The following is a 27,157-nucleotide window of genomic DNA, read 5'->3' as shown; positions in this document are numbered from 1 at the left end:
ATCATAGAAATTATGACACATTGTGATATATTAAACCTCCCAACAATGAGGCTGTGGTAAATAGCTCTACCTAAACCAGTTGCAACAAAAAAGTCTGCTCACAGTGCATATGAAGGCCTCATTAATAATAATCCAACATAATCAATGTAATGTATAGTAGCATTACAGTATAACTCACAAATTTTATTTGTGATTCTTAAGTACATTTTGCTCATAATAGTACTTCTCAAGTTTTAAATATGTAAACATTTTAATGTTACTTTAGTATTATTACTACTTTTATTTAAGTATAAAACAGCATCCTCTGCCTTGGAAGCTACAATCCAACCTAACTATATGCTCTGCCATTCATGGGGGAAAACCCCACAGAGTGGGACTTGGTAATAGAAACAAGGGGCAGCCAATCAACGCTTGAGAACAAAGCTATTGACCAATGCCTGACCGGGGTTGTCATGACATCATGTATTCAGTTTAGTGAGGTCGTTCTCCTGTAAATAATATATCTCATCGCTGTAGCGTTACACTGTATGATTTCACGTATTTCCCGTGGAGAACAGGTTCATCTAAATGCTGTTAGCATACCGTAGAGGGTGGCAGTCCTCTGCCGGCCTGCTTTGCAGTTCATCAGCTGGCGAGGCTAACTTTAGCGTGATACTTCGCTGGTTAGGACGCTAGCATTAGCTAGCAATTGAGCTAATCAGAGGTTATCACAGGAGGAATCGTTATTGTTTTCAGAGGCCTGTATCTAATTAAGATGGACATTTGAAATGACAGTCACCTGTGACATCTAACTGAACCAACGCGTATCAAAGGTAAAGTATTCATGTCGTTGGCATTATACGTAAATGACTTACTGGTGCATTTTAGAGCACGGTACGTTAGCTACTTCCCTCTCTTAAAGGGCCTTTGACTGACAGCTTTTTCTGGATGATGACACACTGCATGTTCATTAAGACGAGTCATGTTATTGCTCTTTAGAGACGCCGGCTGGAATAATACAAACTGTATCAACATTGTGGTTGTCACCTCCCCCCCCCAAAAAACACCCCAAAAATAAATGTCTTATCAGGTCAGCGGCTAGCCCCTGTCAGGTGGAAATTACTTTCAGTTCTCTACCTGTGTTGTCTTGACGTTAACATGTTATTACGCTGACGTAATAGAATTCATTTATAAAACCACAATATGATAGTAAGGCTAATAACTGAAAAACAACCTTTCACTGTCACGCTAAACTAATGACGGATGTAGCGTGAGTTCTTGACTGTCGGATGGTTTATCATCATATCCGAGGTGTCATCAGGGGAAGTCCACTTCTCTAGTATGCGAGTCTTACCCCTGGGTGTCAGAATAAGTCAACTGTCTGCTCAACGTCTATTTTTGGAATATTCAAATCAGCAGATATGAATAGTTTCACATGAGGTCCTGCTTAAAAAACATGGGCATTGTACAGGGATGACTGGATATGAGAGAGGAGAATACACAGCTCAGACCATCAGGATCGATTACATTTAACATTAAGAATAATTTAAGCTTATGTCTGCTTTTACACAAATGAACCAAACATTTTGCCGGGTAGCTGGTTTCAGTCTGTGCTTAGGAATGAGATGTGCACTGTTACTAGCTTCAATACTATTTTTTGTAATGAATTGTGTATTCCTCCTACTTTATTTAAGTCTTTCCCGGTGTTGTACTTGTGCTTTATTTGTTGTGGTATGGAAACACTGTATTCACGACTGTAAAATTTCAAAACAAAACATACAAACGTTTACATATGTGCAGAAACATATGTGTGTATCCCACCTGATTCAAAAACAAAAAAATTCAATGGAAAGTAATGAGAATTAATTGTGTTGTGACTTTTTCACAATACCTTTTTGAGGAATATTGTATTTTAATTTATTAATCATTCTTGCTCTTATCTTTTCAGTTGTACATGTCTTGATATGAACTGGCTTGAATACATTTAAAAAAAAAAAAAAAATCAAATGTTATTCTTTACTACAGACCACAGGTCAAACTTGCCATGACATTGGACCTCCTGTCTAGCATGCAGCCATGAGCTCTGCCCTGTGGAGCCAGGAGAAGCCCAGTGGGGGCTTCAGGGAGGACTGGCGCTTCTACATGGTGGTGAAGGAGTGTACGGTGGAGAAGTCTCCCCAAAAGACCCTGAGGATCCCCCGAGGCAGTCTCGGCCAGGCTTGCCAGGAGCGCAACAGCTTGGGGCGCACACTCCCCCCCTGCAAGGGCAAGAAAAGTCTCCGCATTCTGGACCAGACCAACGTGGTGCTGAGCCTGGACGAGCGTGATGTCCTGGAGCTGGACGAGAAGCTGGCTGAGCTGCTGTTTCCTATTACCAACTGTGAGGAGCGATATGCCCTGCTCTGCAACAAGTCTAGGCTAGAGCGCGTCCGTGATATTGACTGTGGTTCGAAGGTGCGTGTCCAGCTGCGCTCAGGGGATGAGTCTCTGCCTGGTGTGGTCCGCTTCAAGGGCTCGCTGCTCCCTGACAGAGCCCTCTCTGGTATCTGGTTTGGAGTGGAACTGCTGGTGAGAACTCTTGTATTTTTTTTTTCTCTATTTAGGAGGACGTAAATGGTTAGATGCTTATTTTGTGTTTGGTCTGCATTCATTGAGCTCAGGTACAATAGACATAGCCTACAGTATAAACTTATACATTATATTAGGAAATGTACTCCTGATGTTTTTATACTCTTAATTATTATTGTTTGTTTTATTCTGCGGTGGCTCAAATTGCTGTGAGCTGGAATGAGCGAAAACCATGAAACTGGAAAAAACTGGAAACGATGTGCATGTGCTTCCCAAGAAATATTAACTCAATTGGCCAGATGGTGGCGCTATCCAGCTCAATACAAAAAAAGCCTCTTGGACCATAAAAGTTTGCCATGATGGAATTTTTTTTGCTAATTTTCATAATGTGAAAAACAGTAATGTGACATTTACTTCTTGGATTTTGACTCAATTAACGCCAAATTTGGTACACAGCATTGCGGGACTGCAATGTGTACCTGAAAACCCAGTGGACAGTGGGTGCTGAATTAAAGTGGCTCCTAATGTTACTTCATTTTTAAAATATCATCTATGATGCATGTCCTACACCCACGAAGAAAGCCTATTTTAAATTCATTTCATAATGAGTGTTGTTACGTTCAGAGGCTGTTGGGGAATGCTTTCAGGTCCTTCAGCGGACACGCTCCCAGCGTTTCAGGGCATCCCCATTGGCTATTCAGGAGGAAGCGTCAAATGTGGGACAAAAATATTTGTACTCATGAATTTGATTTGTAGCTATAATCTTGGGATTCACACATACAGTTGAGTTCTGTGTGACCTTTTTTCACCCACAAACAGGTGTGTAACAGCAAACTTGATGTGAAACTGCAAACCTTTATGCAAATCTTGTTTAAGCACACACATTGGAAATTATTTGTGCAAATCTTTTTCAGTTCTTCTCAAAATGTCATGCACAGCTGCAGATCTCCTTACGGATTCAAAAATGAAATCTATTTGTTTAGATATTTTTTACACATTCAAACATTTGAATGTATTCATACAAAATGTTTCTTTGACTTGACTATATACATGTTGACTTTAGCAGTTGTTTTGCTTCAAAACACTTGAATTATGTCCCGCAAATTTAAATTGTCTGGTCGATATCTGCCCTTTCATGAGCTAGAGACTGGCTACAAATATTTAGAGAAGGATGACACAAAGCTGCAGTGTCTTGACAGACATGTGGGTGAGCAGATAATGACAGCACATTCATTTCTATGCTGACTACTCCTTTAATCTCAGCATTTATGTAATTATCTGAGTGTCATGCCATTTGTTCTGTGCTGTATGTAAGCAACAAAATACAAAGGGTTGCTTATTGCAGCACAATGTTGTTTCTATTCTACTGAGTTCAGCTGTAGTCTTCTTGAGTGGGCTGATGGAGCTCAAACATTCAAACTGTAGCTCAATATAAAGGCTTCAGTTAGCACATGTACTCCAGATAAAATTCTGATTTTATGCCTCTTACCAAATAGAGATCTCTGTGTTCTTTTTTGTTAATATATGCCAGCAATTATAGTGACTTGGCACTTTTTCATATCTAAAGAACCTGCCTGTGAGAAAAGAAGCACAATATGTTACAGTATGTCTTGTGAGAGCATCTAGTGTGTACTCGAGATTTTTGAATGTATTTATCATCGCAGTAAGTCGTGTTCCTGCTGCAGCAATCGATCATATGCTCACACAGCTCTATGATGTTGACATCCCTTCCCTGAAGAATGCTGAGCAAGCAGCTTTCCTACCTGCCCTCCTTTTTATGACAATAAGTTGCTCATCTCTTGCTCCTCTTTGGTCTCTTTCTCTACATTTTTCTTTTTATTTTCCTCCACTTCTTTTTCCCAGGAGGAGGGCCGGGGCCAGGGCTTCACGGAGGGCTCCTACCAGGGCCGCCAACTTTTCCGCTGTGAGGATGAGTGCGGCGTGTTTGTGGCCTTGGACAAGCTTGAACTTTGGGAGGATGATGATGATGACAACCTGGGCGAGCTGGAAGTGGACCACGTTAAACTGGTGGACGAGGACCAGGACTTCCCACTGGAGATCAACTCCAGGGTCCTAGTGCAGACCAGAGAGGGACCTGAGAGAGGCACTATCATATTTTGTGACTTGCTGCCAGGCAATGAGAGCCTGGGCTACTACGTGGGAGTTGACATGGTAAGTAAGACTCCTCTCTAAATAGAGTCTTTGTATCCACAACCTAAACACTCCCCTCTATCTCTAGACAGGTGCTGGAATAAGTAGTAAATCATAATACTGATGCTGATAAACGGAAAATAATAGTTTTTTATCGAGCAACAATGTCCAACATTTGCTGCTTCTAGATTATCACATCAAATCATATAATTGTAAATTGAGTACCTTGAGGAGTTTTGCACTGATGTTTGCACAAAATAATTAATTTGAGTCACATTTGGCTCTGAGAAATTGATGGCTATTTCACAAAGTTTTTTGACATCATACAGACCAAACAATGTATCAATTATTTGAAAAAAAAAAAAAAAATTCAACAAATGAATTAATAAAGAAAATTATCCTTAATTGTGGCTGAAAGCAAAGTTAAGTGTCAACTTTAGGGCTCCTGCTGCTGTCAGTCAGTTAGTAGAAAATGAAGAAGGTGTAGATGGTGAAGGTGTTTTTCTACAAGCTTCCTGAGCATTTGTAAAACGACAATATGAACAGTTTCCCTAGAATACAGTTTATTGCTTGACTCTTGGTATTCAAGGCTTGTCTCATTTAAGTTTAAATCTGTAACTTCTTCATCATTTTATGTGATTTTCACGGTACAATTATCTGGATGTTAAAATTGACACATTTACTGTGGTTGTACTACAAAGAAAATCCATTTAATTTTGATATAAATAAAGAAAATTGAAGATGATGTTTGTCTCAGGATAAGTTTTTGATCTTCATAGAAGTCATCCTCATCTCAGCAGAGGGCGGCAACATGCAGAAAGTTACGGATGTCAGCCTAAACGCGCAGAGTCAAATGATCAGATTTAATGGGAATCTCAGGTTTTCTGTCATGACATGCTTGTTTTGTTTCTTTTTATGAACATTCATTTGTATGTTTAAGGGACACGCGTTGTTGCCTGGGATCACAGTAGCTGGTATCTATGACTACTGTTGTCAGGCGGGAGTGCTATTGTAGTCATAGAGAGATTGAAACACATAACTGAGGCATTTGACTGCTGATCGTTAGCAGCAGCACCAACAGCAGCAGCAGCAACAGCCCACTCAGTGCATCTGAGCCACCCACACAAAGGCAAGGCAGTCACGCGGGGAGTGAGGTAAAGACTTAGTGCTGTATGACCCAACAGCGTGGCAAGGGGCCAGCAGGCAGCTGAGGAGAGCCCACTGCTCTGCCTCACTCTGCGTCCAGCCTCGCCCTGCCTTCTCTCGCTGGTGGCACTGGCCTCACGCTTATTTTAGATTATCCCGCTGGAGCAGAATCCTGGATTACAAACTAGAGAAGAATAGCGTGGTTGTGCTTTGCAGAGAAAGTAGAGCTTTCAGGGGGGAAGGATTTCAGTTGGAAGGTCTGTTGTGTAGGTGAAGAAGATGAGATGAGCAATTAGGTTATAAGGAGGATCAAGCTCAAGTGTAATTTTTGGATTAAAGTGATAAGACAATACACCTTCACCTCCTTAATCACCACTACTTGGAGAAGGAGCTGCTGTGGCAGTCAGGCATTCGTGTGGCACCAGTTTTTACTACGATGAAGAACGTCTGAGAGGGTTATAAGGTTCTCATGTCTCCAACTCTTTCAGGACAATCCTATCGGGGACTGGGATGGTGTGTTCGACGGGAAGCTGCTGTGTAATTTTGCCAGTTTAGAGCACACTCGACTCGTCCCCATCTGTGACGTAATGCCAGGTGAGTCACCTACAGTAGTATCTGTCCCTGTTTTTATACCTTGTGTTTGTCATCAAAGCGTAGCGATTTTCCAAAAACCTTCAGCGTTCCTTCCCTTGGAACAGCTCTGAGCTCCTTCTGAGCATTCTGAGTTTGTATTTTGCTTGCAGCGGGAACAGAGAGCCTTTTGTGTTGATGTCTCACTTGTTTTTGAAAGTCAAGTGAGATACTCAGGCTCTTTGTTCTCCACATTGGCATATTGATTTGTTTATGTGTGCTACTGCCGCCTCTTTGACTATTCAGACTTGAAATCAGGAAATTTAGAGAATTGGGATTGGTAATTTTACGAACTTGTCATTTCCTTCCTTTTGCAATCTGTAGACAGGCTACATGAAGTGTACTTTGTCACTAAGTAGAGCTACTTAAGAGCTACTGTAAAATACTAGAAAGTTACAATCCTCATTTGTGAGTGTCAGCTTTATTTGCAAAGAGAGAGGCAAAAAAAAAAAAGTTCATCTCTTGTACATGGGGTTACATACTTGCATTTAAATACAATATCTTAAGCCTTGAACATTCCTCAAGCAACACACTATTTGTTGTCACTGGCTAGTTGTTGTAGGCCAGGTTATTACTTCACTAGCTGTAGCGCTACACACCATTACACATGGCAGATCACTTCAGCTACTGCGTCATGCATTTTGAAACCCTGTTGGCCATGTGTAAGAAAACTAAAATGAGAACTTCTGTTGGTTATTATAATCCATTCATCAGAATTTGCAAGATATGATCAGTGCTCTGGGATTTTGTTTTCTTTGACACTCATGTAGTGACAGATAGGGAAAGCAATAACTAAAATGATACAGGATCAATGTGAATTTATATACATTGCATGTGGGCGATGAAAGAGATACAGTATAGCCTAATAGAAAGTGTGGTGCATGGTAGTTTAAGGTAGACTGACAGGGGTGCTGTGCCTCTAATGTGGATGTATTTCTGGGCTGTACAGAATATTCCATGCAGGAACAAAGGCTGCAAAAGCACAGTTTTGCCCCCAGAGGCACCAACAGTGACAAGTCGTCCTCTGGCCAAAGCAAACCAAAGAGCAAAGGTACTGCACTGCTGTTATGATACAAACATAACTTACATCCCCTCAGCTTGATGGAGTTCTTCATTCTTAAAGGGGCATTCCAATCAAATTGTGTTGTTGTGGTTTTGCAAATATAAATAAAAAGTAGTTGAGATCCTTTTTTTTTCCTGAAAATGTCTTCACAAATTCTGATTGAGTCAGTTCAGATGATCCCTCTTAAGCAATTTCCTGATAGAAGATATCATTTCTGTGTTTCTTTTGTTACAGAAGAATATCTTGGTGAAATTTGTAATATTTTAGGGAAGCAAAGTGAAGAATAACAACCCATGAAACACTTTTGGTGGAAAGTCCCTTTAAAAGCGTAATAATAACGAAGAGTTTAACACCATTTTACACAAAATATGAGAAATTCCTGCTGCAGCTGCTTTGATTTGATGTGAATGGAATGTGCCACTATCCTGATTTCTTTTCTTGTGTTTCTTTTGTAGAGAAAACTTTGTAAAGTTTCTGATTAATTGACCTTTTCCTTAAGATTTTCAACCATTTTACTTCTCACTTGGCCTGCTCTTGAAACACAATGACAAAACATACTTGAACACACACACACACACACACACACACACACTTGCACACGTGCCGCATACGTTCTGCTTATCTCTGTGTCTTTTTTTCATGTACTTGTGTTATTTACAGGATTAGGTCATCAGTGTGGCAGTAGGAGCAAGTCTGAATTTTACTATACTTTAAATGGCAGCTCTGTTGATCCCCCAGTCCAGCCAAAATCCAAAAGCACATGGTACATTGATGAAGGTAAAATACGGGTACTTGTAGGATGTCAACCATCTTACCGGCAAGCTCCTGTTCACAACAAGCTACTCAGTGATCTATTTCGCTAAGGCACACTTTTCATAGGTGCTTTATATAGTTGAATGCACTAACATTGCCAGGATTAAGGGTTTCACTGTCATTGGGCTAACCCTGTGGTAAAAGATGTATGCACTCTGGTACTGTGGGTTACTCTAAAGAGAAGCGTCCTCCAAAACCAGCACATAATAGACTGTTAATAGTTGTAGAAGATGGTATAGTCATGTATGGAAACCTGTTCCTTCCACTCTCTAAAACATGTGGCACATAGTTTAAAAAATATTTTTTTGAATTGGTTTTACTCAGATGACTTAAGGTTTCTCATAATTGTAAAATACAAGGTCACAATAATTTTTCTCACAATATCTCACAAGTGAGGTACGTATTCTTAATATTTTATAATTTACATTAATACTTAATCTAGTATGAAGTGTAATTATGAGGTACAGTCTCTCACAATAGTTTTATGAGAAGTTTCAACAAGTTCAAAGTAACACATAAATATTATGTAACCAAGAGACCACCTGTCTGAATCACCTCATATACTATATATGGTGTATATTGCTTGTTTCAAAGTTTCTAATATCCTTTCAAGCAGCAACTAAATGGAGCTGTGCTGCTGAAACAGTGTCTTCACCATGCTAGATAATATAAAATACCACCAAAAACATCTGATCTGATGATCCACAAACAGAAATAAATTTCAGAAGGTTATAAAAGAGGTGTATTTTATACATACTGTATAAAGATGAGAAGTAAAGGGTTAATTACCTTGTTTATTCTTTTAAATTTCCTTTAAGTTGTAGGTATATGTCATTGTGAAATTGGGCATCCCCTCAAGTTGTGTCATACAAAATAAAAAGACTTGGATCAAAAAGAAGGGGGTTGCATATTTTTACACATGTCTCGCAGTAAGTGTGGAGTGACGCATTTATAGAAATGGACTTTTTTTTGTTCTGTAATATGGTTGACTCAAAATACTTCAGAAACCTGAGTGGATTTTCCTGGCGTGTGTCTCAGAATTCTGACATTTTACCTCCACAATTACGAGAAAACCTGAAGTCATAATAGGCTATATCATGAAAAATAGAAGATTGTCCACTGGATCTTTTTCTTTATTTAAACACATGGGAGAAACGGAGTTCTATACAAAATCTGTTTTAGACATAATATGTAGTATATAGGTCAGGTACTGTAATTACTGTATGCTGGGACAAAAAACCCTCTTGACTCTGCATAAGGAGGAGGACTGTTAACATAACTTGATATAACACTTTGGTAGCTGTAAGAAGTTACAACAGGCTTGAAGTAAATGTATGCCCCTAACAGAAAAAGTAGTAGTTTGTAACAGTAGCTTGCTGTAAAGACCTTTCCACTAGTCATGTCCTTCATCACCATTTTAGTGTTGAATTCCACCTGCATGGAGTAACTGGTGTTGTCTACGGCTTTTAATAATGCTGCGAACATCACTGCAGATTACGTCTTAACTGGCTGCTGGACACAGTTAAAAGATTTAAATTTCTCTGTTATACTATTTGCGGGCCAAAGCATTAGTAAAAGCCTTCATCTCTGGTGTCAGGGCTGACTAATTCAGTCAGCACGTTGTGTCATTGTTTTCGTATTTCCATTGGTGAAGGGATTGAAATTAGATTTTTGTTTAATGGAAATCCATTGTTCATTTCATCACTGATACATGTCAGTTGTGAAGAATTTGATGAGAAATAAAATCACAATGTTTCCTGTAGTCTAGAGGACGGGAGGCAGAGTGTCGCTAAGTGTGTTTTACATGTACACAGCATTATGAATGTTAACTCTTTACTCTGTTTATTGTCACATTATTGATAAGATTCATATCCTCATCATGAATAAATGCACAAATATGAATTTTCTTCAAAAGCTGTGTACTTGTAAAAAAAAATAACCGAAAAAGAAAAGGGGGTAAGTGCCTCAGTTTTATGGCAAATATGAAATAATCAAGCTCTAAAATGCTCATAATTAAAACTGCTTGTGTAAAAATTATTCTAGTGTTGCCATCAAGGCAAAAACAGGCTGCTTCAGTGCTTGCGATAGCATTTCAATACTAATGCATGTAAACTCTCTTTCCTGTTTGTATTGCAGAAATTAGGAGAGGTCTGTCACAAATAGGTGATGTGGTGTTTTCACAACTGCTTACTCATCTGTGAATGTGTATCACTTTCATCTTCTTCAGGGGGCATATTTCACAGTTTGAGTTATGGATTTTTTTTTTTCATGGTGCTTTTATTTCGGTCATGAAATCATCAGACTGGTCATCAAACTCATGTGGTTCTCTCAATGTGGGAATAGCGCAAGTTAGTCAGTAACTGTCTGTTTGGATAAACAAACTAAAAGGCGAATGTCACCCAGTTCAAGAATTCATGATATTTGTATGTGTAATGACAGTTTTGTTAGTAGTTGTGATCTGGCATCATTCTTTCTTAAAGTTAGAATTCAGAGAGAACTTGTGATGTCAGTGGGTTGTAAGTCAGAGGTGACTCAAACAATAAATGTTGTGATGGCTGTCCCCCTGTCATGAGATACTGAGTTGAGTTGTCACCACAGAATCACAAACAATTATGAATCCAAATTTAAAGATTTATCTGTAATGTTTTAATTAATATATTTATTATGACCATCTGTGTTAAATACAGCACATTTATCACAGAATGTTGATGGGGTTGTTGTGTCAATGCTAGTAAAGTCAACATTGTGATGACTAATGGGACCTAATTTCAGTGGCTTCTCTTTTCTGCAGAAGATATGAAATTCCAATATTTCCACATTTTGGTTCAAGGACAGCTTGCACATAAACAAAATAAAAACATGTTTACAGCAGTACCAGATATACAGATGTACAGTGACATCACAAAGTTCTCCAGTTTTTATTTTTAGCGAAGAATATTTCTGTATGGACTCAAATGCCCGGGTTCAAGGAATTCTTCTTTTGTGAATTCTTAAACAGGGTGGCACTCCCCTTCCACAAACACATTGTTTTAAATTGAATAATCAGTGTTTTGAAAGGTGTGATTTGTTCCACAAAGCACGTGTGCACAACCTGTCATACTCTATTTTGAAAGAAAGCTGATTCCAAATGTGATTTCTCTGAAAATTGTGAATTTGACACTGCATGAAGTGCACAGCAACACATTAAGTAGGAAATGAAGTCTGCATACCAGACATCACGCCTCGACTGAGGGCATTTTCACACTTAGGCCAAATACTTGAGCCTGGATGAAGACTTGTTCCATCAAGGGGTTCATCATAAAGAGTTTTTACACATAAGAATCTTTACGAGCTTTTGATAATTTTTTTAGCACTATGCACACAAGACTAGACTACTCCACAATTATCTTTTAAATATTTTCTTCTCTTTCAAATGTCAACAAGACAACTCATCTGTACTGCAGACCGCAACATCACTTCCCCAGCAGATGTGAATTCAAATTGTATGTAATTATAGTATGGACAATGTGACATGGCAAGTTAGAGCAATCATTTTAGTTCAGCTCAGTGAGTCCAAATCATATGAGATGTGCAGCACAGTGCCTTGACAGAGATGCATGTCAACCGATGCTCATCTACACTGGATGTGGTGGATACAGTGTGGCACATCAACTGGACCACAGAGCACAATATGAAGCATTATATCACATACAGATTCAGAATATTTTGTGTTGTTTCTAACCTGAAGAGTAAGTCTCTCCAACTCTAGCTAACTAGTAAATATGTTTTTAGATACCTTTTAGACTTTTACTTGAGATTTTTCTAGATATTTTTATACCTCAGCAATAAGTTTCTTCTCGCTGCTTGTGATGGCTATAACACCTTGCCAAATAGTAGTCAGAATGTGCCAATTGAGCAGCGAACCTCAAAGAAAAATTTTCTGGACTGTTAGCTGGAATTAACGCTGGAAAATACGACTTTACCAATCATGCCATTCATTGGCAAGAGGAATATGTCCTCATATTAGGTTCTAGTTGGCCCAAGAATGAAAATGTCCTGAAACACTGAGAAAATATTTTTTGGTAGATATCCTAAAAGATGTAAATGTGTGCAGGTCCTATTCTAGGATGGTGTTATTAAAGAGTAACTTAACACCAGCTGAAAATCTTGTTTTTGCTGATCTCTATTGATTGATGATCCCACATTGTTGCCCTGAAGTAGAAGTGTCCTCAGTATGTTCAGTACACTGTGACATCACTGTTATAAGTGCATGTAAATCAGAAGAGGTCAGTGAAACAGGGATTTTTAGCTTTCTGAAAATTACTCTTGAAGGACTGACATCTCTTTGTTGGTTAGTACGGTCTGCATGAAATGAAGGTTGAGTTTTGGTTTCTGGTTTCTCTTCTGCAGTTGGGGAAGACCCCGCCAAGTCACTTACTGACACGCCCCCAGACTTCAACCAGTCCTCGCCGCCCTCCCGGGCCCCGCCCTCTGCCTCGTTGTCCAGTGACAACAAGTTCCACTCTCTGCCCTTCAGCTTGAACCGGAAGACCGGGCCCATTGACAGCATGAGTCATGGGCCTCTCTCCCTGTCTGTGCAATCAGTGATGGGAGAGCAGCCCGAGCCCCCGTCACCTGCTGCCCCTCCCTCGCCGCGGCCGCCGACACCTCCCCGAGGACAACCAGGTCTGGAGGTGGGCTCTCTGGTGGAGGTGAAAGAGAATCCCCCACTGTGTGGTGTCATCCGTTGGGTGGGTCTGCCCCCTGGCCTGCTGGAGCCTTTGGCTGGGCTGGAGCTGGTGAGACAACACAGTAATGTAAACTTGGACGTTAGATTTAGGTTTCAGTAGCAGTAAGTGGGGGGAAAAAAATCACAGATACTGTATAATATTAGTGTTACAAGTAATATTATGTTAACTGTTCTGCTTCATGGTACTTCAATCCTTTGCTAGGCTGTGTTTGTTTGACATTTAAATAATAGTGCATGTGTGAGAATGGGCCCATCTCGGGCATTTCCGCTGATTCTTTTCTGTGCAGTTTTTCAAGCGTGAGTACTGCACTTTCCCTTATTTTCAACTGTTAATACCTATTGACAGCTTAAGCTCTCACCATAGGTTCAGGTAGGAACATGAAGTCATCAATGCCACCCAGGTGCCTGTTTCACCAAATGTGCATCGTGCAAGCTGTGACTTGAAACATGAGATCATTCCTCTCATGTTAAACTTGACACATTTAACTGATCTAAAAAAGCACCACACTTGGGACCCATGCATGAGCATGTGGGAGGATTGTGGGACTTGCAAATTTATCTGCAATTTTCAAGTGACAATCAAAAAAAAACTTGTGATACAGAGTGCTTGTATCATTTGCAATCTGCATGTAAGCAGTGCTGGCAAATTTCTTTTGTGAAATCAGATCAGCTGATAATCAGCAGATCTATAGGATTGGCAACTACACACAAATTCACATAAGAGTGTTTTATTTCAATTTCTGGCTTGATACATCTTACTGCTACCGCTGCTATTACAAGCTGAAATCGCTCCACTCATCACCACAGCCTTAGTCTATATTTATGTTGTTCAGCTATTTCTGTTTGCAACGCTAGTTTTGTTGTTGCTAGTTGCCAGTGACTATAATGTATTACAACCTGACCCACCTACTAACTCAGCCTTTGCTCAGTTCTGTATTTAACTACTATCACTACTGCTAACTCTCATCCACTTATGACCATCAAAACACCAGCAGCTGTTAAACTTTCTGACAAGTTTGTTTTGATCATTCACGCATTTGTGTCATAATGGACTTCTGGTTGTGAGTTGACCATGTTTCTCTCAGTGTTGAAACTCAGTCATAGAAGTCATATAACTGCTTGGGTTTGTTTGTAAGTTATTACCACATGATTTAATGCAGTTAAAATGCAGAAAAAACTCTGTTAAACTCAGTGTTATGATAACATTTAACTCATGATTGTTGGAATGCACATGTGCCAGTGTTGGCAGAAAGTAAAATACAACATATCCCTGCTAAGAGCCAGTTACACTGTTAAAAAAAAAGATCAATAAAGTCTGATTCAAAATACCTGATCAGGAAGTCCCAGGTTCTTGCTACTCAGCTCCTGAGATTTCATTTTTTTCCCCCTGTTGAAGGGTTTTTTTGGGGTGAGTTTTTCCTTATTGGAAGCGAGGGTCTAAGGATAGAGGATGTTGTATGCTGTGCAAGTTGCAAAGCCCACTGAGACAAATTTATAATTTGTGATACTGACTGACTTTCTCCTCCAGGAAGAAGAATGCCCTGGTTGCACAGATGGCACCTTCAAAGGTACGCGGTACTTTACCTGCCCTCCTAAAAAAGCCCTGTTTGTGAAGCTCAAGTGCTGCCGGCCCGACTCCCGCTTCCCATCCCTGCACCACTCCTCCAACCCTATAGAGCGTTGCAACTCCATTGGTGAGTCAGCAGAAGGAATAGGGATGATTATGACAGTAAAAGACATTAGAAAGGCTCCTTATTGTTCCCAAACGCTTGGTGTTTACAATTGTGCTCTCTGTGTTTATGCAGCATTTGGGGGTTACCTGAGTGAGGTAGTACATGAGAACACTCCTCCTCGCACAGAAAATGATGGTCTGGATGTCATGGTGGGAAAAAAGAAAGGCATCCAGGGCCACTACAACTCTTGCTACCTTGATTCAACCCTCTTCTGGTCAGTACTCTTTTAATCCAACAGTAAATACTTTCAGCTACAGTGAATGCCATTTTATAATATATGGTCTCAGGACTTTAGTCATATTGATTGATGTGCTTCCTCAGCCAGCGGTGCTGTGTTTGCCCAGAGGCAGAGGCTTATTAGTAAACTGTTTTGATTTTGACCACTGGCTCTGACAGGAGGGTGTGTTCCAGCTGTGAGTTGGCTGGTGGACAGTGGTGCATCTGTTGTTTCTGCCAACACTGCCAAAGGGCCTTTGAACAAAGCAGTCAGCCCAAACTACAGGAGATCCCATGCTTTAAATATGCTTCAACCAGTTTAGAGTTTTGAATTCTATCTTTAAATTTAATCAATCCAGAAGTAATAAAAAAGGCCGCCAAGTAAAATTAGGGAAATTCAAGCTACCAAAAGTATTTTTTACTTAACTGCACAATAAATAGAAACAAACTGCATTATATGCATCATGTGAAGGTTTACAATATTAATATTTTTGGATGACATATGTTTTTTTATTTGAATATAAAGTGACTATCAGCCAAGGATTCATCATTTAACTTAGATAAATTAGATAATAGATGCACTCATTTTAATCCCTCGGTTGTGTATTCTGCTCCGCAGTCTTTTCTCCTTCAGCTCAGTACTGGACACGGTTCTGCTGAGACCACGCTCAAAGACTGATGTGGAGTATTACAGAGAGACCCAAGAGCTGTTACGCACAGAGATAGTCAACCCTTTGCGCATGTGAGTTTGCAGCTACAGAGCTTTTGGGTTTTTGACCTTGACCATATTGTAGGTTTTCTCATCACCTGTTTTAGGCATGCATTTTTGACTTTTATTTTTTTTACAGAGATAAAAACTTCTTTCCTAGCCAGGACTTTTAAATAAGCGTTAACACATAATTTAAATTCAGATAGACAAAGCAAAACAGACCTTTGTGGTTTTGAATCCAGAATATTCTTGGTTGTATAATTTACTTCATCAAAGCCTGAATGTAACATCTGATGCAAATTGCTCTAGCAGAGCTAATGTCACTAAAACATGTGGCTGTTTAGCTAGCTTGTAACTTCCTTGGTCTTTGTCCTCCAGACACGGGTATGTGTGTGCCACTAAAGTGATGAAGCTAAGGAGGATCCTGGAAAAAGTAGAAGCTGCCTCTGGGTTTACCTCTGAAGAAAAAGGTAGGAGGATGAGACACATAATTCGGTTATTGGCCTTTCAACAGTTTTTCATAATTTTTCACTGTACTCATTATTATGAGTTTGTGCTTGTTTCAGCTTATTTGTACTGGTGTTTCTATAATGGCCAGGTCCCCTTGTGACTGTGAATTTTGAAGTGATTATTATTTTTATTATGAATAAACTGCTATACTGATAAATACAACTTAACTATTTAGAGATAAAACACACTCTTTAGAAACATATACTGCTGCAAGTCATGAGAAACAAAAGGAAACAAAAGCAAAAAACTATTTTAACATACATATACATTTAACATACACATACATTTAACATTCACATGAATTCTATTGATCAGTGTCCGCACTGTTTGGCAGCAGTTGTACAGGAATGTTGCCCCCAAGAGTCTCAAATGTCCTCTTGTGTTGCAGATCCTGAGGAATTCCTCAACATCCTTTTCCATCACATACTGAGGGTGGATCCATTGCTCAAACTAAGGTAAAGGCCAATTGTCTCTTGAAAAAAGTACAAAACCTCTTTGGCTACATCTAGTGGCCAAAGGCCCAAAAGAGATACAAACACAACCTTGAAATGTGTGTATTGTTCTTACTGAAACAGTTTGTTACATTGTTTTTATGCCTCTGTGCCGGCGACAGCCGTGGCCGGAGGCATTATGTTTTCGGGATGTCCGTCCGTCTGTCTGTCCTATTCACTCGTGAATGTGATATCTCAGGAACGCCTTGAGGGAATTTCTTCATATTTGGCACAAACGTCCACTTGGACTCAAGGATGAACTGATTAGGTCAAAGGTCAGGGTCACTGTGACCTCACTAAACACATTTTTGGCCATAACTCAAGAATTCATACACTAATTATGATAAAATTTCATACATTTTATCCTATTAGACATACATGTCTAATAGGATGTAATGATGACATTTATATCCAAAAGGTTAAAGGTCAACTTCACTCACCTCGAAAAAATGTGGTGATTGTATAGATCTTCTTTCTCTTCTTCTTTCTTTCTTCTTTGGGTTGAAGATGTGTTTGAAACACCCACGTTTCAGAATGTATTGCTTCTTTGCAGCAACATTCATATCTGAAGTATCGTCTACTGTCTTTGTTTTCTTTCAGAATCAGCTTTACTGGCCAAGCATGTGAACACATACAAGGAAAATACACTTAATATCTTTTATTAAATTCCCTCAAAGTCTTCACCACAGATATTATGAGTCTGGACAGACATAGATGTAAACTGTAACTTGACTGGTTGGCGGACGCATTCAACCGCAAGGCGATATTTCTAGTAATGTTTTAGCTGCCAGTTTTAAAGAGCAGAAGAAATGCTTGAAATACTTTAATGATACATTTATAACTTTTCATACATAAAACCATGTGTATTACGGTACTTTGGATACAGTAATGAACATATGTCTGGTTGCCACCCTTTAGCAGACTCTGCAAATATAATTATACACACATCACTGCTAAGCCACAGAAATTTACCAGACCTTCTCTAAATCTGTAATATGTAGATTTACACAGTCAGATAAAGTTTCACTTCTGCCGCAGTGATTACACTGAAGATTGAACAGCGGAGAGCGTGAGTACAGTGGTTTAACTGTAGGAGTTGTTTGGTCACAGTACGGAAATTCCCTTTATTGTCATGTTTAAGGATCTTTGCGATTCAGATGAGCAGAAAAAATGGCTCAGCGAGCTAGAGATCATCATTCCTATGTTGTGTACTACAGGGTTATGAAGTTGTACTTCCATAGTAATACTGCAGTGGGCCAAAAAAACCCAAGATAGGAATTTCCTCATTTAATAAGCATTAATTGCTTGTCTTAGTAATCTAAAAGATGCAAATATCACTGGTAGATACCACACTCAGTCCATTTGATATCTTGCTGTTTTTAAAACTTGAAAAGATAAATGAATACATTTTGTTCTCCAGGTCAGCGGGACAGAAGGTTCAAGACTGTTACTTTTACCAGATTTTCATGGACAAGAAAGATAAGGTTGGAGTTCCCACCATCCAGCAGCTCCTGGAGTGGTCCTTCATCAACAGCGACCTAAAGTTTGCGGAGGTGAATTTCATTTTGTTTAAACTTTTTAAAAAGCTGGTTAGCTTGGTCGAACGGTTGGTAATATTGTGGCTGGATTTGTCAGACTGAACTAGTAGATGATAGTTTGGTCCAGTCATTCAAGATTAACACTACATCACACAGAGTCACATAGTCTTTGAACCAGATCTGAGCATATTCCCAAAATGTAGACAATAGGTTGAGCTTTAAAATGACCTTTCATGAAACTATTTACCATTTACCATGTCTAATGTTTTCAGTTACATTTTAGTGGTAAGAACATTGTGTTTTAATTCAATAAAGTTAATCAAATTCAAAGACATTAGAAACAGAGTATACAATACGATGTCACCAGGACTTAATCACGTCAGTGAGAAATATTATTCCAACCTTTCTTTGTAACTTTGTAACTTTGTAACTTTTGTAACTAATTGTCATTAAAAATGAAGCCTTGTTATCCAACAAAAGCAGACAACAGACCTGAGGAGAATGTAAATGGACTGTGTGGTGTGTAGGATGAATTCAAATTCAGAAAAATAAGCTGAGTGTGCAAAGCAGGGTTCACTGATGGGTGGCTTTGAGGTCTAAGTCTTTAAGTTTCAGTGAAAACAATAGATACATTGTACAATCCTTAATGTCTCCAAAAGCACACCTGGGATGCTTTTAGCCTCTCCAGCATGTGGTGAAGGAATGGCTCCCCCCTTGTGATAATTGTTATTAACAATGGTAAAACCTGAAAGCACATGTGTAGTTTTAATAAGGGTACATACAGTAGGTATAATTGATCCTTATGTAAATCAGATTTAATTAAATCTATTTTGGCTGTTTCAATGATGGTGAGGAGATGGAAATGCTTTTTAGGTAAGACAGAAAGAAAGAGAGAAAGAGATCATACTATGTAGTGTCACCTCATGTAGTGGTCTAAATGTTGTGATTCAAAGGGAAGAGTAGTGAGTGCTTGCTCCCCACAGCTCCAAAAATCACAGGACTGTGTCCCAAACCGATAATCCCAAAAAGGATACTTCCCAGATCAAGCTTCCACTATTGATCAGTCACCTAATTTAAACAAGAAATGTAGAACATAGATTGCAGTATGAGACAGCTTACAATTTATATTCTTAATTTTATATCCTTATTTTCTTATCTTTAATTACCCTCAATAAAGTAACACATTTTGACAGACCAAGATTGTCTGTCATCACTATTTACTTTCAGACTTAATCGTTTAGGTCTGTAATGTGATGGATATCAAGTACATTGTGTAGACTCTGTTCTGGCAGCCACTTGGCTTCAGGTTTCATTTCCTGTGAGCTTTGCTGATATGTCCACACTGCTTTGTTGATGACTACATAGGCTTTCTCTTTCTCTGTTTTCTGACCCCCAGGCTCCCTCCTGCCTTATCATCCAGATGCCCCGCTTCGGCAAGGACTTCAAAATGTTCAACAAGATTTTCCCCTCACTAGAGTTAGACATCACAGACCTTCTTGAAGACAGTGAGTTGTGGCTAATAATTATTTTTTTCGTGTGTAAATGCGATGGGTTCTTGCCGATCAATGGTGATTCAGAGATCTGTCACATTTTGTAATGAAAATCCACTGTGTTGTCACTGCAAATCAGCTAAGATGAAGGAACCCTTTTTTCTTGTTTTCAAACCTGAGAAAGAACTACACTTCTGTGCAGCGTGTCAGCAATAATGAACATATGTGTTTTTACTATGCAGCTCCCAGGGAATGTCGAATCTGCGGTGGCCTGGCTCTCTACGAGTGCCGAGACTGTTATGAGGACGGGGATATCACCGCTGGCAAGATTAAACAGTTCTGTGAAAAGTGCAATACACAGGTAAACAACAGAGGGCATTGTTGCAACATTAGTTCAACAAAAACCAAGTTGTAAAAGTGTTGGTCAGAATGATCCATTTGGTGGCGCCAAATCCAAAGAAATGACACTGTTTTAATGCAAGTTATGTTGCAGAAGAGTGGCTTATATTGGGTTTATATCTGAATTGCCCATCTCGCAGTATGAATTATCAAATGTAGTTTAAAACTTTTATATTCTGCATTTTTTTTTTTACCTTAACAGGCCATGGTAACAAACAGTGAGCATGATAGTGTGTATCTGCTTGTATTTGATTTAGGTTCACCTCCACCCAAGACGAAAAGCCCATCGGCACGGCAAACTGTCTGTCCCCAAGGAGCTACAAGAAGGTACGGGGCGGCAGGGCAGTTTTCCCCGCCAGAGGATGGAGCTGTTCGCTGTGCTGTGCATCGAAACCAGTCACTACGTGGCCTTCGTCAAGTACGGCAGCGCAGATTCCGCCTGGCTCTTCTTTGACAGCATGGCTGACCGTGATGGTAGGTGTCATGGCTTTTTGATTTTGGGTTTGTTATGACATCAAACTGATCCTTGAAATGCAGCTGTTATCCAGGATATGCACAGGAATATTGTTTTTGTTACACTGGAGAAAGAATTTCACAGCACTTGGTGACACAGATGATATAATAGAGCCTCAGAAATCCAGTAGTAGACTACACTCCTTAATCACTACACAAAACAAACATACACTCTAAATTACTGTTTACACTTTGGACCAAAGTTGTGGTTTGTTACATTATATTGCTCTATAAGACTTACAGCATGACTTTTCTTCCTATGTCATCAAACATGACAGCCACAGCAACTGTAATAACTACTGCTGTAAATGTATTTCCAATCTGACCTGGATAAAACTGCTATTAGGGCTGAAACTATTTACATTTATTGTAATGAATCAGCCAATTATTTTTATGCTTAATTGTTTGAGCAGTGAAATGTCAGAAAAAACAGAAAATAAATTATATCATTTTAAAAAATGATTTATATGAGTGGTCCATTAAAGCTAACAAACTAGTTGCTGAGTATTTTTATGCCTCTGCACTGGCGACTTGCCGGAGGCGTTATGTTTTAGGGTTGTCTGTCCCATTCTCGTGAACACGATATCTTAGGAACGCCTGCAGGGAATTTCATTACATCTGGCACAAATGTCACCTTGGACTTGAGGACGAACTGATTAGTATTTGGTGGTCAAAGGTCAAGGTTACTGTGACCTCACAAAACACGTTTTTGGCCATAACTGTAATTATGACAAAGTTTCACACAAATGTCTAATAGGATAAAATAATGACGTGATGACATTTTATATCCAAAAGGTCAAAGGTCAACTTCACTGTGACATCATAATGTTCTGCAAAAACACTTTTCTGACCATTATTCAACTCCATAACTCAGGAACAGATCATATTTCACATTTGATCGGATACTGAATTGTTGACACTAATCTTCTGTGCTGCTGGGTTGAAGATGTGTGTGAAGCATCCACATTTTAGAATTTGAAGTTCCTCTGCAGCAACATTCATATCTGAAGCTTGTGCTCTATCAGAATCAGCTTTATAGGCCAAGTTTTCACTACAAATATTAGATGAGGCACACAACCGCTAGACGGTATTTCTGTTTTTGTCAATCAACTAATTGATTAATTGGCTCAAAAGTTTCAGCTTTAATTCCTTTTTGAATAATTATTTTTATCTATATTTATTTTTTGATAACATTTTAAGTACCAGTGTAAATAAGTGAGGATTCGATAATTAATTTGATATACATGTCTGCCATTGGCAACTTCTAGGGCACTGTGTTTTAACCTGATGCAGTATAAATTAATCATCTAGTATTTCAAACCCTGAGAATCACTTGTGACTATGATGTGGCTTCAGCTTTACTGTTTTATTATGTTGTTTGTAATAACTGTGCATGTGGCTCTGCAGGAGGGCAGAACGGTTTCAACATCCCCCAGGTGTCTCCCTGTCCAGAGGTGGAGGCCTACCTGAAAATGACCCCAGAGGAGCTGCACGCCCTGGATCCCAAGAGCATCCAGGGCCAGGCCCGACGGCTGCTGTGCGACGCCTACATGTGCATGTACCAGAGCCCTACCATGAGCCTGTACAAGTAGAATCCTCTCTCCATTCCCAGCCCTCCCCCCCCAGCCCCTCGGCCACTCCACCTACCCCTCCCTCAGGGCAGGAGATTCCCAGAAAGACCAAAAATGAAAAATAAACTAAAAGAAGAAAGGCTGCCTGCCAGCAGGGGTGCTGTCCAGAGTTAACCCTCTCCACCCCACCTCTCCTCAATGCCTGTCCATCTCGAAAGGTTGAGATGGAGAAGAGGGGGAGAAGCCTATTTGCACTGTGCATTAGTTGAAGTGTTGTGTTCTTCATGTAGTCCTATGTAGCTTCCCCGTGTCTGACAGCTGAGCGTTGGTGGTGGATGATGAAGCAAAGGGAGGCCTTATGAAGATTAACTCCCTTTTCAGGGAGGACGGAGGAGAAGATGAGTGGGAGGGTGTTCGTGTCGCCGCAACTGACAAAACATGTGCAACAAAAACAAGACAAGCTAGCGGGAGGACCTTGGCCACCTCATTTACCTTAAGAAAAGAGGAGTCCTGCTATTCTTAATCACTGTAAAAGACGGGAGCTTTCCATAACGCCACATTAAGGAATCAATGCAGTGCGCAAATCCTCATCCAACCTGTGTGTACTGTTCTAAAAACTTGTGTAAAATCTCTTAGTAGCATAGAGTTCTCCAGGTAGTAACATCAACAGTATAGATGTCAACCTACTGTGCAGTTGCATTAAGACCAGAGCATTCTGCTCTTTGTGAACCGGTTTGCATATTTTCCCATCACACTGTGTAAATGTCTTTACAGTATATGTTTTGCAGAAACAGATGTAGCCATTGTAAAAGTCTCACGTTTTACTGCACACTTGCTCAACCAATGCTGCACTTTTGCTCTATCCCCAAGTGGACCTATCAGGAAACATTTAGGTTTTGCTTATTTTTTTCCTCTCCCATTGGAAGTCACAGTGAGTGCTAATTTGTTGGTTGGGAGACATCAGAGTTTTGCGTTACAGAATACAAATTTGCTTCTCCTCTGTAGCTGTAAAGAATGGCCTGCATTGCTAATGCAGAGTAGATGCCAGATAAATGCATGAAGGGAGACTTGTACAATGGCTGCTGTTGTAAAGCCGGTCGGTGGAGCACTCCATGCATTCATAGGGTCAATGAGGTGAAATACTGGAAAAGTCTGGCGGTTCTTCTTTAAAGTAAGAGTGTGATGTGAAGAATTTCACATGCAGTGTTTGTTAGTCTCTGACTCATTGTGTTGATGACTAAATCTAAATTATATTTTATGTTTACGAAGCCTTCTCTCTGCCCGTCATGGCAGGTCTCATTTCCTTATGGGTGAAGAGGAGCAAGTATTGACTCTCGCTGCCTTTCATGAAGATGTGACATGCGACGTTTCCAGCCGTGCACCAGATAACAAAAAAGTTGTGATCAAATGTTATTATTTATTATATTCTAATCATATTAGAAACTCATATGTCGTCCCTTTTTTTTTTTTTTTTTTTCTAAGAAAATGAAATAGGGTTGATGATACTTTAAGGTTTGCATACCCTATGTTTGAAGTGAGTTATTTTAGTTTACGCTGTCTCATAGCAACTACTGAATGTTAATAGTGACACGTTGGACGGTGTAGAGTCAACAATGGATGGGTAATGAAGAGGCACAAGGCTGGTAACCTTGAGGCACCATGTATATGTATTTAAAAACAAAAATTAAATTAAAAATAAAAAACTTTATCCTTGATGCCATTGTATTCCAGTTTTAAAGAATACCATAAGTATACCAATCATACCCTGGATCGAGATATAAAGTACTTGACGGTTTTTATATATACATAACATAAAATTGGATAAAGATAACAAACTGCAGATGTTGGCGTCAGCATTATATATATTTTTCCTAAATCACAACTTAATCATGGATTTAGTTGTGAGTATAATATTTGTGTGTACGGGCGTTTTATAAATTTGGCTCCAGCTGACAACTTCCATTTTGCTCCGTGGTTGCTTCCACTGTCCCAGGGATTCTGACAGGGGACCGTCCTGTGTGAACTTTTTCTGCACTGCTGAAGCTTGTCACTGACTGGAGCGCATTCTCTATGAGAGAAGTCTCAGAACCAGAGGATGGGATTTTGATTTTTCTGTTGCATCTGTACAGTATAGACATATGTAACGGGTGGAAATTAATGTCAGTGATGTTCCTGTAAATGTTAACAAAATAAAGCCCATTTTGAAGGGTACACGGCATGTTGTGAGTAAATGTGAGAATGATGGCAGCATGGTGAGATGGCAGACCTTGTATACTTTGTGTATTTGTACTGTCATCTGCAGATTCTTTGGTGTGGGCTGGTGAGTTTTCAGATTGCCATCTCCTTGTCACAAACATTTATTCACAAAGGACAGTGAGAATAATATCAGGGTTTTTTTCAGCAGGTTGTGTGGCATCAAGAGAAATTCAATTATTTCACTGAAATAACACAGACTAAGGGTGAAAGATACTATGGACAGTAGGTAGTAAATTCTGCTACCCAATATTAAATGCTTTGTGTCTGGGGTCATTCCTGGACTGTAGTACTCAGTGAATTAGTGGATAAAAACACCCAGCCAAGTTGGATTGATTAACTAAAACTAAAATTGTGAAAGAAAGCTCATTTGCATGTGATGCAGGAATGTTCAAATCCTACATGCAATATATTGCTTTAAATTAAAAATCAACTTTTTCATCGTTTGGCCTATAATGTGTCAAAATAGTACAAAATTACCGTTCTAATTTGCCAAAGTTAAAGGTGACGCCTTCAGTTGTTTTCTTTTGTCCGACCAACAGTCCAAAATCAACATTAAATCTTCACATTTGAGAAGCTGAAACCTATTTTTTGGTAATTTTGCTTAAAGGACCACTGTGTTGGATTTAGTGGCATCTAGCGGTGAGGTTACAGATTGCAACCAACTGAATAGCCCTCCCCTCCAAGCATCTAGGGGAACCTACAGTGGCCCTGAAACTCACAAAAAACGCAAAAGGTCCTCTTTAGAGCCAGTGTTTGGTTTGCCTGTTCTGGGCTACTGTAGAAACATGGCGGTGCAACATAGTGGGCTCCATGGAAGAGGACCCGCTCCCTATGTAGATATAAAGGGCTCATTGTAAGGTAACAAAAACACAATTCTTATAGTCAGGTGACTATACACTAATTAAAACATACTTATGAATATTATATTCCATTTCTGCCAAGTCCGTTCCACTAGATGCCACTAAATTCTACACACTGCACCTTTAAATGACAAAAATAATTATTCAATTATCAATATGGTTGCTGATTAGTTTCCTGTTGATCGACTTATTGATTAATTGACTGATTATTGCAGCTCTAAATGAGAGATACAATCTGCAGCACCTAAAAGAAAAAAACTCTTTATCCCATCAAAAGTGAATGGGGCATTCGTTTTTAAAGAGCAACTTTACAGAAGCTGAAAATCTTTTTTTTTAAACTGGCTTTCAGTGGTTTAACTTCTCACCTTGCTGCAGTGATGTGGGAGTGGTCTCCAGGGTGTGTCAGTACGTCATGACATCACTGTTAGGTGTGGTTACAGGTGCACAAGCGCACTTCTGACCAAACCCAACAGACTTGAAACATTCAACTTGAGAATGCAGCGAAATAGAGCTTTTCACAATTAAGTTACTCTTTAAAATATGATGGTAAATTCCTAACTTACCGATCAATCTTAGATACCTGTATAAGACAATACACCAACTGTTCCTATATATTAAACTTACTTGAGCTTTAAACAAAATTAGGAATTGTTCAACTTTATTGTCATGTACAGTTTTGTCACACTGGTTTTCTGTTATGACAGTAAAAGCACTGTGTGTGTGCCTAAAAGCAGAGAGTTGCAGCAATGGTCACTCCTGAAAGAGATCTAAGGAATAGCTAAGACCTTATCAAAGTAGCATTCTCAATTGGTTCTCTAGTTACTTCTACTGAGTTAACTTCACTGCCCTTCAGCATGTGTCTATATTTGGTGCAACAAGTTTCACTGGAGACTGTTGTTCCCAGATTCTGATATAGATAGCACTGAAAAAGGGGATTGTTGTGTGCAACAACAGGGAGCTTGAAACGTACCTTAAACATGTTGAATACTACTGAGTGTTTCTGTAAAATTAACACCTTTTGTATACTGTATATCAATGGCAAAATGTGGTTAGTATAGCACAAACCTGTCAAGTCTCTCATTTTAGTGCCTGTGGTTGGCACGTTCCTTGAAGTGTAAATCTCTGATTATTACTCTGTTAAGGAAAATAAAAAGTGCATTTTAATGTGTTGTAAGCCATAACTCTAACCCTTACAGTGCTGTCAGCAAGAGGTGATGATCACACTCACCAGCATTAGAGGTGCAAGTGCTCAGAGAGAAGCAGAGCAACATGCAGAAGTAGTGGGTATACATTTTCAAGGAGATGCAATTGTGTATTGTTGTATGAAGAATTTATTATTATTATTATTATTATTATTATATAGTGGGATTTTGGTGACAGTAGCAGTAAATCCTTGTAAAACCTGGCTTTTTGGTGTGTTTTCAATGTTTGAAGTGTGCATTATCCACCCCGAGAAAGATCTGATTCTTCACTGATAGGATTACTATGATCAAGCCCAATTTAGGCTTCTGAAACGGCGATCATCCACTGACTTGTAAACATACAACACAATATGATCACAGCTTGTTATGCTTACAGAGGGATGAGAAAGATTAAGTTTAGTTTGTTTTGATCACTTGGTTGGCTTTAGTCTAGTATCTGCCCTATATGTTCAGATTAATTCTACATCCAGTGACCCAATTCCCCAGACAATCTCTGACAAAGCGATACCCTGGAATAAATCGGCATGTATTATACATGCATCTCCCCCACAGGAACCCTATTCCACACCTTACCCCGTTTAGTTTTCAGT

At 39.4% G+C, this 27,157-nt stretch overlaps 1 protein-coding gene across 3 annotated transcripts; it reads left to right on the top strand.

Moving 5' to 3' along the window:
• The first annotated feature begins 461 nt into the window (after positions 1-461).
• On the top strand, positions 462-26,529 carry cyld (cylindromatosis (turban tumor syndrome)). 3 transcript variants are annotated; one of them, XM_067595015.1, is made up of 17 exons: positions 462-812; positions 2,005-2,547; positions 4,411-4,719; positions 6,333-6,438; positions 7,424-7,525; positions 8,198-8,314; positions 12,740-13,128; positions 14,608-14,773; positions 14,885-15,026; positions 15,648-15,770; positions 16,116-16,207; positions 16,636-16,702; positions 18,159-18,291; positions 19,673-19,781; positions 20,009-20,127; positions 20,423-20,639; positions 22,086-26,529. In XM_067595015.1, the coding sequence occupies exons 2-17, from the start codon at positions 2,056-2,058 to the stop codon at positions 22,268-22,270; spliced, it is 2,868 nt and encodes a 955-aa protein (XP_067451116.1). In that variant the 5' UTR covers positions 462-812; positions 2,005-2,055; the 3' UTR covers positions 22,271-26,529. The 3 variants fall into 3 exon arrangements, with proteins under 3 accessions (XP_067451116.1, XP_067451125.1, XP_067451135.1); XM_067595024.1 differs by lacking the exon at positions 8,198-8,314; XM_067595034.1 differs by lacking the exons at positions 7,424-7,525; positions 8,198-8,314.
• Positions 26,530-27,157: the final 628 nt, after the last annotated feature.

This window comes from Thunnus thynnus, chromosome 1 (genome assembly GCF_963924715.1).
Source record: "Thunnus thynnus chromosome 1, fThuThy2.1, whole genome shotgun sequence".
In the NCBI taxonomy this organism is placed as follows: Eukaryota; Metazoa; Chordata; class Actinopteri; order Scombriformes; family Scombridae; genus Thunnus; species Thunnus thynnus.
The sequence above is the reverse complement of the archived record's forward strand: the minus strand, read 5'-3'. Positions and strand labels throughout refer to the sequence as shown.

Coding starts and splice junctions, on each gene's coding strand:
- cyld (XM_067595015.1), top strand. CDS start 2,056: ATGAGCTCTGCCCTGTGGAGCCAGGAGAAGCCCAGTGGGGGCTTCAGG. Junction 2,548..4,410: donor GGTTTGGAGTGGAACTGCTG/GTGAGAACTCTT, acceptor TCTTTTTCCCAG/GAGGAGGGCCGGGGCCAGGG. Junction 13,129..14,607: donor CTTTGGCTGGGCTGGAGCTG/GTGAGACAACAC, acceptor TTTCTCCTCCAG/GAAGAAGAATGCCCTGGTTG.